The sequence below is a fragment of the Epinephelus lanceolatus genome, chromosome 9 (genome assembly GCF_041903045.1).
Source record: "Epinephelus lanceolatus isolate andai-2023 chromosome 9, ASM4190304v1, whole genome shotgun sequence".
NCBI classification, from domain to species: Eukaryota; Metazoa; Chordata; class Actinopteri; order Perciformes; family Serranidae; genus Epinephelus; species Epinephelus lanceolatus.
The window spans coordinates 26,539,490-26,553,854 of record NC_135742.1 but is presented as its reverse complement, the minus strand read 5'-3'; the positions used below and the strand labels follow the sequence as shown (position 1 = coordinate 26,553,854).

Sequence of the window (14,365 nt, the reverse complement as noted above, 5' to 3'; positions counted from 1 at the left end):
TGATACAGCAGATAGAAGTCTCTTCCTTTGCCAGGATTACCTTCACTTTCACCATGTCAGCTCACCCTGTTCCCTACCTTACAAGTGAAACATGTTTATAAACAGGATTTACTGGATGTTTCCATACTCTTGGCTTTGTTATCGGAAGGAAATTTTATTTTTGCATGCCCTGACATAAAAACAAAGTTTCCTCAGAACCTTTTTTACCAGCTACAAAACATTTTTTTTTTTATCAATATTAATTCCTTACCTAAACTTCTCATATGTCTGAGATATGTAGTTGTTCATCGGCGTCATGTGTGCATTCTCGCCCTCAAACAGCTTATTGGCAGCAGCGTGCTGTAGCATCTTCGCCACAGATCCCAGGTTACGACGCTGGTCCACGTGAAGCTGCCCTCCTGCCGACATGTCGATGATGTCGAAGCCATCAGGAGCCACGATCGCTGGGTTCATGAAGCGGTAGTACAGCAGGTTTCCTACGATCTGTCATACATAGACAAAAATGCATCACTAAACCCTGCTGTGAAATGTAACTGCGCTCACCTCAGCATGCTCACAGTAATAAAACATGCATAAGGGGCAAAAACACAAATGTAAATGTATTCATCTGGGGGCTTCTACCTTCATCAGCTCATCCTCTGAGGCATCTGGAAACTTTTCGTGGAGGCTGTTCTTCAGAACTTTAGCTACGTATCTCATGCCATAACTACATGCAAAACAAAAAGCATCGATGGGATGTCAAAACACAAAACAACATGCATCAGCATACCAAAGGACAAATGATACAATGATACAAGCTCATGACAGGGAAAGCAGGACTTACTTGAAACATACTTGTGTAATTACTGCGAATAATGATGGCTTTCAGTGTCTCTTTATATGTATACATACACAACCTTAGCACCATCTAGTGGAACAAAAGTCTCAAGATCTTTTTAAATAAAAAGCAAAAAGATGAATATTTATGTCCCTGTCACAATGCTGGGTTACTTGGGTGTGGCAAATGAAGCACAAAGCAGAGTTCTGTTCTTGTGTTTGAGCAACTGGACATATGATTGCTCGCTGCGAAGCAATGATTATGTAGTAATGACCATGTCCCGACATGCAGCTGAGACATAAACAACCAGAGTGGCAAATGACATGATCATATCCTGTCTAGCCCTATTTTAGACACATTGCTCTTACAGACTTATACTTGGCAGAGGGATGAGTACATAGAAAAAGATTTTTAAAAATAAGTACATTAATATTTAAATACAAAGGATAAAAATTCTTGTTAATAAATACATAAATAAACAAAGCATTATGCACAGAGAGGAAACTATGTTTATATATTTTGTGTCCTTCCAAATATTTTCACCACATAACCACGTGAAATTTGATTTAAAAAATCTAACTGCACCTTCCTTCCTCGACATAAGGTATTTCCTGTTGAAACAATACTAGGGCAGAATGCAGGGGGTGGACAAAATAACAGGGACAGCTAAAAATATAACGCCGTTCTGCATAACACAACAACCACTCCAAATGATGGCCTCATGAATCAACACCTCTCACAGTCTCAAAACATATCAAAGTTGAGAATTTTCACAAAGCTGGTGTTAAATGCAGTGCAGTGTATTCGACTGAATTAGACTGTAATGTGTTTGTGTTACTTTGTGCAACTTTGTTAGAACGCTTTCAATGGCAAACATCAAACACACTCATTTAATTCTTTCTTACAGTTAATGTGGTTTATAAAAAAGTAGAAAGTGACACTAGAATCGACAAAATCATGCTGACCAACACGCTCAGACACTGATGAGCAGCACTATCACAGAGAAAACACAAGATAAGTGGACATTGACACTTAACAGGTCCTAATACTTACGGGATATTATCCAGTGAGGACACAATGGAGTTCAAGACTTTATCTGTGGCAGACCGCAGCGCCAGACTGGAGGCCTCCAGCCTGTTGCGTACTTCCTCATGTGACATGGCCTGCTCGGGAGTCACTTCATAAGGCAGCTTGCTGAGGGATGTAAATAACAGTAAGCGTATGTTAGGCTCACTGTTTTTGTGCATTTTTCTGGCACTAGGTAAAAAGTCTGTACTTTCTACATTACTGAAAAATAATTCTAAAGCATCCCATAAACTATCAGACTGATTTGCTACTGTACATTTAATGCCAGGTATATGTGGTATCACTCATGTAAGTATGGTGTAAAAGAGAGAACCTAACCTTCAAATTAAAGTGGTAGTAGACTGATTTTAACCTATTATGAAGTAAATGTTGATTGCTCAATACAATGGCTACAGAATAATGTCACCATCGGCATTTAGTTTAGTTCCCTATGAGCCTTGTTCTCACTTTGCAATTCTGGCTGATATTGGACCTCCCTGAAAAAATAAAGGCTTGATTTCCGGCACAAAGGAAGGGTGTCATCCATTGCGCAACCACAACAGGAGGAGGATAGTGCTTTTGTTTTCCCACGGTAGCTATCAGTAGCTATCCCAAGTTACCAAGGAGTATCAGTGTGAGTTCTTCACAGTTGCTATCCCGAGTGACAGACAGTGAAACAACCAAAGTAATTGTGGAAGCTGTGGTAGTCGCAAGGCGCTGAGGAAAACAGGGCAGAGTGGGAAAGTTGTCTATTTCCTTTAAATGCTTTGGAAAAATGTAGCAGTCATTCTACGTTTTTGAAAGTTATAGATAGATAAGATATGGATTCTGTAATAAAACAATACTAATGTGTCCAAAAATAACATAACAAAAGTCAACACAACTGACCTCTGATCAAATGATCAAGTATTCATTTATCTCAAACTCTGGACCATAACAAAAGACAACCCCTCCATCTATGATATTTTTACCCACTGTATTTTCCCCCTACCTGGCCTCTCCAGTAGCCGTCTCTAGCTGGTTGACCCAGGCTTTGTACACATCCACTGGGTTGGTGTTGATGCCTAAACTCTTGTCCTCAATGATGTCTTTGACCACCGGAGCCAGCAACTGCCTGAGCGTGTTTTGGCCACGTGCACCTCTGTTGAAGCTCACCACCATCTTGATGACTGTTGGGTTCCCTGTCACTATGTCTTGGATCTGGTCCACCTTAGAACTGAGACACAGGGAGAAGATGGGTCAGTTGGTACTGTCCGCCAGATAAAACACAAAGTTTGGTGTTCATGTGTTTCACTTATGTAGCTGTAATACATTAGAACCACTGCAGTAATATAATCGTGTAATTAAGTGTAGAGAGTATTGATTAAAGCCACGGTTCTCACTTGATTTCCTCCTCCAGAGCAGTCTTGAAGAGTTTGAGCAGCAGGTATTCCTCTCTCTGGTTAGAAGCGTAGTTGTACAAGGTAAAGACCACAGTGTCCATAAACTTAGTGGACTTGTTTTGGGGCATCTGGAAAATCAGCTTGGCCAGGTAGTGTGGATTGGTCTAAAGGGAAAAGAAAAAGGGAGTAGCATTAAATATATGAAGAAAGATTACCCTAATAAAACTTTTAAGGTGAGTGGATGCAAGTTGGAGATTAAGACACATTTTTGTATCACCTGCAGCAGGTAAAAGAGATGTTGGTAGGCCTCCAGTTTCCTTCTCTGGCCTTTACTCAGACCCTTGATACCCAGTTTAGCTCCTGTCGTCAAGTCCTCTTTACTCGCTTTATTTTTCTTGTTCTTCATTTTCTTATTGTGGGACACGACATCCTTTTCAGAGAAACAAACACTGAAAGAGTTAAGCAGCAAAACTGGACGGGACAAGATATAATAACAGAAATCTAATTATTACAGTTTAGTGTTAGGAACCTGTGCTTGAAACCTGTGCAGCTACCAAGCTGTGAATGATGTCAATCAACATAAAATCACAGTATAACTTTCCTTTCCTTGCACACATAAAAGAAAGGGTTGCCAACCTGCAGAGTGATCCTGTTCTTCACCAGCAGTCCAATCTTTATGTCCATCAGGTTCAAGTCTTTCTCCATCTGCTGGTTGGAGCGAATATTTGTGACCACTTCCTCCCTGAGCCGCGTCACTTCCTGCTCTTCTTGAAGGTCCAGGGAGCTCTGCTCCAACAAGTGGACAAACTTGCGCACCACTGACAGAGGAGGATCCTTGGCCCCAGCTGAGATTTGGCATTGAAGAAAGTCAGCAAAAGCACTGGTCTCTCATAACAATTTACACATGTAATGATGTTTTTATCATTTTATCATCTGTAACTATAATTGAAGAATGGCTATTTGTGCTTTCAGAAGATTCACAAATTCACAAGTAAATCTGGAAAAAGAAAATAAGTGATGCAAGACTGATTACTAAACTAGTACAGCTACCAGATAAGCTAAAAAAAAAACAGTGACACTCAACTACAAAGCATCCTTTATAACCGGAAAAACACTTATTTCTAATGTTGCATAAAATGTCTTTCTGACTCACTAAGGGTCCTGTAGTCGTCTCTGGCTTTGTTGGCCTTTAGAAACGCCTGGATTTTCACAATTTCTTTTTCCTGAGCACACAGAAAACAGTGAGTCTTACACAACATGAACAAACAACACAAATCCAAAGGATGCTGCTCAGTGATATTGACTGATTTAAGTGTTACTTACATGTTCTCTGAAGAACTGCAACCTCTCATTGTATTTACGTTTGGCTTTCCACATTTTCACCAGAGACTGGATCTGAAAACACCAGTGTTTCATGTCAAGTCTTTGATATGGTCGCTTTGTAATGTTACTTACATGCAAATTAATTTAATAAATGTTTGCAAATCCACGCTACAACAGTAATAGTTTATTTTTTAATACGTATATATGTACAAAAGGAAAACAATGAATCACCTTCACAACAGAACCAACATTTTTCTGGAGCAAATTCTTCCTGTCGTTGTACATTTTCCTCTGTTTGTAACCTTTCCAGCAGGCCTGCAGAGAAATGAAAAAACATGATCAAAAATGATATGTGCATGCAGTGAGTTGTGAGTTTTAGGATTATTATTCCTAGGTGTTTTTACTGCTCTAAAAAAATGTTTTAAATGCTTTTTCTAGTTTGGGATTTTCATTTAAGAATAATGCAAACATAAAAATATACACTTTTCCCAGTTCACAGTGGAGCAACACTCTACCTGCAATTTGACAACGTGCGGTTCTTGCTGGCGTAGATACTCCATTCTCTGGGCATGCTTTTTCCTGACCAGGTAACCTCTGATCCTTGCCTGCAGCTGAGTCACCAAGGCTTCATTGGCCATCCACAACTGCTCCCTGTTATAGTCTGCAGTCAAACAGCTGATAGCACTCTGAGGGGAAAAGATAAGTTTTTCAGATTGAATAACAAAGCCTCTATAGTGTGAATATTAACTGATCAAATGATTAGTACAATGTTAAAATGAATATCACTGAATCCATTGTTAAACCAAGACGATAATTAAGAACGCTGCCACAAAATTACACAATGGAGTGGTGAAACTATGCAGTGCAAAGGGAATACCTGGATTTCGTCTTTGCTGAGATGGCCACCATTGTGTTCAAATCCTTCAGGCTCCTCCCAGGTGCCCTGTCCAGTTTCCAGGTTATAATAGTAGTCATATCTGTCCTTTATGCAATGCTTTACCCACACACTATCAGTGCCCCCTGGAGGAAAGCAGAAAGTGCCCCTTTAGACACACTGAATATCATACTGAAATCCAAATCTGACAATCATGTGACTGACGGTGAACTTCAATTTTTTGTGATACCTGTGCAATATGTCAAGTTACCTTTCGTAGCACTGTTTGTTTGTCTCTGTGCCAATTCAGCCTGGTATGTGTCAGCACATTCAGGGAGCACTGCTTTCAGTCCTGCACTGGGAACTTGCAAAGCCTGCAGTGTACTCTGAGAGTCCCCCTCGGCCACTATCCTGTTAATATCCGCCACTGCTCCAGCCACTGGCAAGGCAAACAAGGTTGAACAAAAGAAGTCGTTGTTGAGTCAAATATGAAAACAGCACAGTAATGGCAAAGTAAAAACTGGTGAGTGAGCAAGGAATAATCCACAATAATTATCAACACACAGGCAATCTACATTATAATATCACTGCAACTAAAGAGGAAGATGTATCCCTAAAAAAATACCTGACAAAACCTTTGATCTCTTCACTGTGTTATTAAGAGCTTTCAGTGTTAGTTTTATAAAGAATTAATACCAAACAATGTGTAGTAGAAGAACATAATGTTTGAACCATAACACTGAATTATGTGTCATCATTTTACTATCAGACATAAATGGAGCATTAGGCTGAACTGCCACATGGCAGAGCAGCTCTGAGAAAAACTACCTGCAGGGGAGGGAAGAAATACTGTGTCTGCCTCAATAATGCAACAGGAACGATCCCGACACTGGTGCCAGAGTATTAATAATGTATCACAAAAGATCATGTTATTATTCATGGCAGTATTTACTATCTGTCAAATGCCACATATGATCAAAATGTAAATATTGTTTGCTCATATTTTGGGTCATTATGCTCTTCAAATAAAAGATTTGTGTGGGGACACTAAAAACCTTGCAGTAAAGGTTACTTTATTACTACATCAGTTAGTAGAAGGAGCTGTAGCCTTGTGAATATCAATTCGGAACATTATGTCAGAGTTGTGTGGTGATCTGAAATAAAAACGCACATCCTCTAGACGATCAGGATCTAGCACTCGATGTGCTCGTTGTATAAGGAAAATTAACAGGACATGAATTAACTATTGTGTAAGACGTTTATGGATGAGTGAATCTGAACTCTGAGTACACACATGTGAGAGCCTCCTCTTCATCCTGGTTGGCTGTGTATATGGCCTCTTGGATTTGGTCCAGCCACAGTACTGCAGACTCATCTCCAGAGCTCTGCAATTAGGTGAAAGCACAAGGTCACTTTTCTTCTTGTCAGATGGAAGAGACTAAACGTGGCACACAGGGCATCATTCGTGCGTAGCTGCACAATACTAACTTGATATTACATTAGAAATCTTAGTCAAATTTTGGTCAAAATATTCAATGTTCAAGGTTAGAAATTTGTGTAGTTACAGTACATTATGCAAATTCATCAAGTTAGGATTGTGGAGATTTTGCTCTACGGCAGTAGCACTTCATAGCAACACTGATTACTAACAACACACAAGCTAGTGCTATTAGAGCAACGGCAAATGATAAACAGTACCATTTCCCCTGTGTCCAGAGGTAAGAGCTGAGGAGAAGGAAAAAATGTCAGTGTTGACACACAAACACATTCTCACCCCCACTCAATCAACCACTTTGAAGTGAAAAACAGAGTCTCATCATCACAGCAACCACAAAGAATGTTTATTCAGCCCGACTTCTGTTTTTCTTCTCAGGCTAAATTTGGAAGTCACCATCAGGAAGGAAGTCACCATTAAAACACACTTAGTGGGCTAAAAGCAGGTTTTTGTTTATATCTGCATCTGAGCAATGATTTCCCAGAAAACTCATCATGTACTAAAAAAAGTGTCAGTATCAGTGCTGAGCCCAAAATATAGAAAGACACAAGGAAAAACTACACTACACTCCAGTGGGTAAATTTATTAAAATGAATGAGCACCATCTTGAAATACATTTTCCAGTTTCCATGACATATCCATGATCTAAATTCTATATTATGTAATTGTGTTGGCATACAGTTCCATGCTGATGCAAGAGCTTACAATGTCCCTTGACATCTATTCCAGTCCTCACTTCCATAACCAGGCTGACCCTTTAATACAAAAACGCCATGATAACCTAAACCACAATAAAATTCTTATTGCAACATAATAAGAGGAATCTGTTTATTGGTCACAGCTGTTAATGAACCACTGAACAGTATCCTCCCACCTCAGTGAATGAGTGGGCAGTGACTGACGCAGGCAGACGGGAATTCAGTTTTCAAGCCTTGACAGGAAACGTGCTCACTGCACCGTACAGACAGACAAGAGCCCCGCATACAGTACACAAGCGGAAAGGCTTGAGCACACATTGTTACCAGGTCTACTGTTGCGCTGCAGAGATGCAAAACAGCAAATTTCACCGATGGAGAACTCCAGTATTTACTGAAAAGAAGCAACACCCAGAGGGGTGAAGACGAGAGAACTTCAAAAATTCTGGGACATAGACTGCAGAGTGATATGGCCGACCTTGTGCCAGGACTACTCATTTGTTTGATGGCAGTGCAGACCTTTCAGCATGATGGTGAGTTTATAAAAATAATCCAAGACCTTACCAAAAGGTGAGATGCATTTTGTTTTTCAAGCAGGGTCCAAAATTCGCTACTGGACTTAACATGCTGCTGTTTAAGGGTGTTTTTTTCACAAATAAAAGTTACAAAACAGGTTTAACTATTTTTGTATAGATGTAAATACAGTACAAAACTACAAAATTAAAGGCTCTGCAATAAAAACATTTAATAACACGTAATTTCATGGCAGCAATGTCTGTATTCTTTGCAAAAAAAGAGGTATAACTAAAAAGTCTTCAAATTAACACTACACAACAACAGACAGCATGATTAATTACAATTTCTCTTTTAATGTAGTTTTAAATTGTAGTTTTGTTACAACTAAAGTTGCTTTAAAGCCGTAAATTTTGTTTTTCTACCCATTTACAGGAAATACAACAGAGGTCAAAACCAATATTCCACCTGGTGTGATACCAAAAACCTTCAAGGGGAGGCTCTACAAAAACCACACAAACCAGTTGCCACTCTATCCCAGCACAAACCCTTGGCTGTATGTGGACTCAGAGGCCCCGGTGATGGCCTACACTACAGGGGTCCTCAGCACAAGGGTCATACCTTCATCATACATCCTGGCCATGCTCGTGGGCATCCCCTCCAACGCCTACATTCTCGCCTTCCTCAGACACAGAGCAAAGTCCTTATCCACAGTAATTCTCTACCTGAACCTGGCCTTGTCCGACTTGCTGCTGCTGCTGTCTCTAGCGCTGCGTGTTCACTACCACTTCAACGGAAACAACTGGATATTTGGGGAAATCTCCTGCCGGGTCATCACAGCCTTGTTCTATGGCAATGTTTACAGTTCAGCTCAAACTATAGCAAGCATCAGTGTGAAGCGCTACCTGGCCGTGGTCAGACCGTTTTTGTACAGACGGCTGGCTAAGACTACGCTGGCAGTGTGGACATGCTTGGTTGTCTGGTTCCTGTTCGCGGCTGCCATTGTGCCAGAGCTCCTGGTCCGGCAGAGTTACCAGATCATCCAGATGGGAGTCACCACCTGCCATGATGTGCTTCCCCTCGAAGAAAAATCCCATTCTGTGCTGGTGCCGTACAGGCTGATGCTGGTTTGTCTGGGCTTCATAGTGCCCTTCCTGATATGTATCTATGCCCATGTGGCTGTGGTATACCACCTCGGGCAATCTCGTTGTGACTGGAAGCCATTCATCAGGGTCAGCACACTAGTTTTCATCATCTTTGTGGTGTGTTTCTTGCCAAGCGGCATCCTGCACATCGCCCACTACATCCGCCTGTTTACCGGGGGAGACGACAGGCTGTATGGATACTACAGAGTAGCTGTGTGTCTCTGCTGCTTCCACAGTTGTCTGGACCCCTTCCTGTGTATGCTGATTTCCAAGATGGCTGCCTCAGAACTACAATTCATCTCCCTCCGTGGGATTCCTCAGAGGCCGTCTGTCATGACGTGAGACTAGATGTGTGTGCACAGGAAAAAAAGCATCTCCTGGACCACTGTTGGGAACCAGCAGGGGAGCAAAGCACAAGCTCAGATACAAAGGTGGTGAAGTTAAAAGTGGACATACTACACTCTCTGTTACAGTAGGTCCAAAACAACACCGAGCACCATATCAGGATCAGGAAGGGAATATTAAGACTTTGAATCCTACTCAAGCCTTTCAAGTCATACCAGCAAATCTCAGACTAGGAAACTGTTGGCTTGATAGCACAGAATCAGGATGACAACAATTATCTTTTCTCTTTGCCTTGTTCCGATAACATGTTACTTACATAACATTTTACTCTTGCCCTGTCAGCTTTTAATCATGTGTATAACATGTAAATAAGACTTCTAGACCAGGAATAAGTTATTCAGATGAATAATGATGCAGCACTGTAAAATGGAGTCATGTCAGGGACAAGAGGCTGCTGTGCAAAACAAATAAAACTAATGATAAGAATGAGATAAATTCTGACATGTGGTGACAACACTTGTTATTTAGCCATAAAGGCTTTTCGGTATTTTGCACTTTGACGATGTGAGAGGTGGAAGAACCTTTTTTTGCTATAACTCAATGTGGAGTCACAATACCTGGCAGAGGAGCTGCTTGGTATACTGAAGGACATCGTGGTAGTGTTTGGCTGTGGCCGCGTTCACCCCTGTCAACTTGGCTGTCGGGAGGAGCAGGGCTGCAAGTGTCTGCTGATGATCGCCTGAATTCAGTGCCTCATTGATCTCAGCTATAGCTATGATGCCTGGGAGTAAAACACAACAACCAATTTATACTTGATGAGTCAGCGTCTTTAAACATAGTTGTATCTAAAATAAATCCTTTGCTTAGGTTTAAAACTGGTGGCTTAATAATCCTTAAATGTCCACAGGTTACACTGTGTAACATAATCAGAAATCTGAAAGACTTTCTTACGTTCATGCTCCTCCTGGACTTGAACATTGACTGTGTCGATGCATTTTTGAACATCATTCCAGGTGAGAAACTCTTGGCCCTGGGCAAGAGCCTCGCCTCGCAGTTTGATGAGAGTGTCAGCATACCTGTGGGAGAGGTGCATGAAAAGGCCCATCCTAGAGTTAGCAAAGTACCAGTGGAGAGAGATGCAACCTAAAAGACATTATTCCTGTTTTAATCAAATTTACTTGTTGCTCCTAAAACCATACTGTACCACCATAATTTAACTTCAATAAGTGCTGCAATTGCAGCAAAAACAAACCCATACTGAAAGAACACGATCACAACCATCATCACTAAATAATGTGACCATGGGGTGAGCAGGAGTCTCAGCTACAGAACAACTCAGCCATCTCACCTGTTGAGGTTGTCTTGGTCCATGTTGGTGAAGCCCAGAGGAGAATCTGTTAGCTGCTCGATCACAGCCTGGGGGTCTTTGGTGTCCAGCACCTCATTCAGCACTGCTACAGCTGACAGCATCTCCACAGCTACACTCAGCTCCTCATGGCTCAAACCAGCCTAATAAACAGAAAAGGTTTCAATCACAAGCATGAAGTGACATTTGAATACAGTAAAACTTTAATCAAAAGCCTGGTCCCAATTAAATGCCTGGTCCCGTTTACTAGCCCAGTGTGGCTTTAGTCCCTAAGGGTCCTCAGATCAAAAGAATCAAAAGGGTTTATCACAAAAATTAATCCAAGTTGTGAGTGTTGTTTTAGTGGAATAAAGTGACATTGTGTCTGTATGCCAGGTGCCGTAACACACTCTCCCTCTGATGTCTGTTGGAGCTAGATCAAATGAATGATTCATAATTGATATCTTATTTGAAGCCTATTTTTTAAACAAGTAATATTCATACTGGTTTATATAAACAACTTGACTGTACTTCCTAATCTTGGCTGAGCAACAGTATTGTGTGAAAGGAATTAAAGGCCTGTCCCAAATATAGGCCCGTTGATTTCAGTGATTTAAGCAAGTAATTGAAGTTTAACCGTACATTATATGTACAGAGCCCTGATCTCCCCCTGTCTGTAAGCCTATCTGTATCAGAGAGAGCACAATGTCTTACCCGACCCCCTTGTAGCTGCAAACTGAAAAGCTCAGCCTGATAGAGGTTGGCAGCAGTTTGGTAGACAATTGGCAGTTGTGCCTCAGGGTTCATCAGCTCCTCTGCCGTCTCCACTGCATTGCCAAGACGAATGGCTGAATTGATCGCAGCGACTGCCTCGAGCTCTGGTCAAGAAAATTATCACAGATAGTCAGATGTCTTGCAGATAACCCAAAGCAAAAATTACATTTCTTCTTTGCCTTATAATTACATGATGAATTGCCTTTAAAGAGCTGTGCAATGGAACATAGACTCTACATGTGTGCTTTGAGAAGTGTGATAGTGGGTACATGTGAGATTTTCAACTGACCAGAAATCATGTGTTAATAAAGGTCTATGGTAAGTAACAAAAATGTGCTTACTTCTTTTCTCCGCCTCAGCAAAGTCATTACAGGAGCTGACAACTCTTTGAATCTCCTCTTTGTCCATCATCACGGCCCTCCCTCCATCCTGCAGCACAAAGATTGCAGTACATCAGAGAGATACCACTAAGATTCCATGATTATTCAACATGTTTTAGTTAAGAGTCGTGAAGGGAATGTGCTCAGTGGTGTCCATTTGAACTGCGGTTAAGTTAGTTGTTGACAATGCAATGTATTCACTGCCTGGGTGGTGACATCAGCACAACAGAAACAGCTACAGTCCATCAGTGTCTAAACCACTTGTGCTCAGCCAATCAAGTGCTGCACGCTCATAGCAGTACTTAGAAATGGAAGGCGATCCGCTTTGCCAGATGGACAAAAAAAATAATTGGACCAAATTGTCCTGTTTAGACTGGGGGTCACAGACAACACTGTAAACGTGTATGATTTGTTCCTAGCTCACACACTTCTTGAAACACTTTCCTCTGAGATAATTTATATGTACCATAAGCTTCAGACACCAAAAATACTGCTTTATTCATTTTAGCCAGGCTAATTTACTGCACACCTTCAACAACATGAATTAAATTAACTAACTGTTTGAAGAACAAAACAAAACACTGTTCTGGTCTCTAAGGCCCTGAGCCGGAAACAAATGAGCAAACAAGCTCTGCATTAGTATACCTTGGATTTATGTTGGCAGTAGGTGGTAAAGTGTTCCAGGTACCAGCGACAGTTTGACTCCTGCACGCCCAACAAGGCCAGAGCTTCAAGCCTCAGTGCAGCAAACAGAGCAGCCTCGTCCTGGGCCGACACCGCTTGATTCACCTGCCTCACTGCTGCCTGAGCTGCAGACAGGAAAAACAAAAACAGACTTCATTTAGGGATAATACATTTTCTTTTATTGTCTTTCAGATAAGTACCGTACTCAAACGAACACATTCTATGCAATCTCATTCATGGAATCGAACAGTGTTTTGGGGGAAAAGAAGTATGTAAGTGTCATGTGGGAGGGAAAGTCCTTACTGTTGACAATGTCAATGCAGCCCTGGATCTCCTGGTGAGTCAGCAGCTCCTCATAAACGTCTCTTTCTTCAGTAGCAATTGAGGCGCGCTAATTAAGGGAGGAGGAAAAACATACATATATTTAATACTCATTTCGTGTAGCATGTTTGATTTTTACTTTATTGCATTATTTTTTTTCTCTCCACCCATACTGAGTAAGTTGCACATTTTACACATCACATTTCAGCCAGCATGTGAAATTGGATGGCTCCTGTTTGTTCAGTATTCGTGACGAGAATGGGAGGCGAGATGCCGGATGGCGCGGAGGGTTTGTGTTTGGTGAAGTACAGCTGACACTGCAGCCACTGGAATGTGCTGGCAAGGCCTGTGGAGTGAGTCAGTGCAGGCAACCCCTTTCAGACCTCAGTGTGGGTATTTCCTCAGTTGTTAAAGTTAGCAGCACTACTAGACACAGCAGTCAGAATCATTGGTTCAGAGCAGTCAGCAGTCAAGTTTCAATCAGTTCAAATGTGGTCTCAATGTTTTATAGTTTGCTACTTTGTAATTTCAGTTCAGTGGCACTACCTTCGGCCCGACACAGAGGGCTAAACATCTGTTTGTGGTCAACCTGAATGCATCAACACACTTAGACCAGGCTTTGTGACCCCGTTCCCACCCTGAATTAAGTACAGATGTGACATTGCATACAATAGCTTTAGTTGAGAGGTTTTCTTTTTTTCTTTGTTGATTGACATTTAATGTTTCTAAATGACATTTATGTAATGGAACATCTCACAAGTCCAAAAAAGTGTGAAACAGAGAGTGATAGAGTTTAGTGAGTAGGTAAGCGAGAGAGAAACTAAACAAACTTTGTTACAAAGACAGTAAAAGTCTAATCAAGCCTTCCACAGAAAGCCAGTCATGAACCCAACGTTAAATGATGACAATGAAAAATTAGAGGTCACTGAAGTGTGTATAAGGCGTCTCACCCTCCCTGACGACTGATCCTGCTTACGAGCCTTGGCCTGACTCAGAGTGTCCTGGTAGTCTTGGCCCAGAGCTTCCTGGATATTCCTCAGCATTGCATTAGGATTATTCAGGGCTCCCATTGTCACAGACGTCTGACCTTTGTCCACCGCGTCATTGATGGCAATCACAGCAGCATGCACTGAGGACAACAGAGTATTTGCAGACATGTTAGTGTTGGCCAAAAAGACATTAGGAAACAAACAACACAAACTAAGTC

At 41.4% G+C, this 14,365-nt stretch overlaps 2 protein-coding genes across 3 annotated transcripts in view; one reads left to right on the top strand and one right to left on the bottom strand.

The window, feature by feature from the left end:
• Positions 1–14,365, bottom strand: part of iqgap2 (IQ motif containing GTPase activating protein 2) — a 41,585-nt gene that overhangs the window by 10,092 nt on the left and 17,128 nt on the right. The window contains exons 8-30 of one of the 2 annotated variants that reach the window (XM_033619793.2): positions 14,109–14,287; positions 13,141–13,228; positions 12,799–12,962; positions 12,115–12,202; positions 11,714–11,877; positions 11,003–11,163; positions 10,606–10,730; positions 10,272–10,435; positions 7,160–7,186; positions 6,756–6,846; positions 5,733–5,900; positions 5,465–5,607; positions 5,103–5,273; positions 4,819–4,902; positions 4,588–4,659; positions 4,418–4,487; positions 3,901–4,109; positions 3,542–3,694; positions 3,265–3,428; positions 2,874–3,098; positions 1,871–2,011; positions 622–706; positions 251–483 (exon numbers count right to left, since the gene is read on the bottom strand). In XM_033619793.2, the coding sequence (XP_033475684.2) occupies positions 251–483; positions 622–706; positions 1,871–2,011; positions 2,874–3,098; positions 3,265–3,428; positions 3,542–3,694; positions 3,901–4,109; positions 4,418–4,487; positions 4,588–4,659; positions 4,819–4,902; positions 5,103–5,273; positions 5,465–5,607; positions 5,733–5,900; positions 6,756–6,846; positions 7,160–7,186; positions 10,272–10,435; positions 10,606–10,730; positions 11,003–11,163; positions 11,714–11,877; positions 12,115–12,202; positions 12,799–12,962; positions 13,141–13,228; positions 14,109–14,287 (3,169 nt within the window). The remainder of the gene's footprint in view (positions 1–250; positions 484–621; positions 707–1,870; positions 2,012–2,873; positions 3,099–3,264; positions 3,429–3,541; positions 3,695–3,900; positions 4,110–4,417; positions 4,488–4,587; positions 4,660–4,818; positions 4,903–5,102; positions 5,274–5,464; positions 5,608–5,732; positions 5,901–6,755; positions 6,847–7,159; positions 7,187–10,271; positions 10,436–10,605; positions 10,731–11,002; positions 11,164–11,713; positions 11,878–12,114; positions 12,203–12,798; positions 12,963–13,140; positions 13,229–14,108; positions 14,288–14,365) is intronic. The other variant, XM_033619794.2, reaches the window with a different exon arrangement.
• On the top strand, positions 7,966–9,788 carry f2rl2 (coagulation factor II (thrombin) receptor-like 2). Its single transcript, XM_033619796.2, has 2 exons — positions 7,966–8,184; positions 8,600–9,788. Exons 1-2 carry the CDS (start codon positions 8,121–8,123, stop codon positions 9,649–9,651), a joined length of 1,116 nt encoding a protein of 371 aa, XP_033475687.2. The 5' UTR covers positions 7,966–8,120; the 3' UTR covers positions 9,652–9,788.

Bases quoted from the DNA above. Each gene is read 5' to 3' on its own strand.
- f2rl2 (XM_033619796.2), top strand. From the start codon at position 8,121: ATGGCCGACCTTGTGCCAGGACTACTCATTTGTTTGATGGCAGTGCAG. The intron at 8,185-8,599 runs GTGAGTTTATAA...ACCCATTTACAG, and splicing joins GCAGACCTTTCAGCATGATG to GAAATACAACAGAGGTCAAA.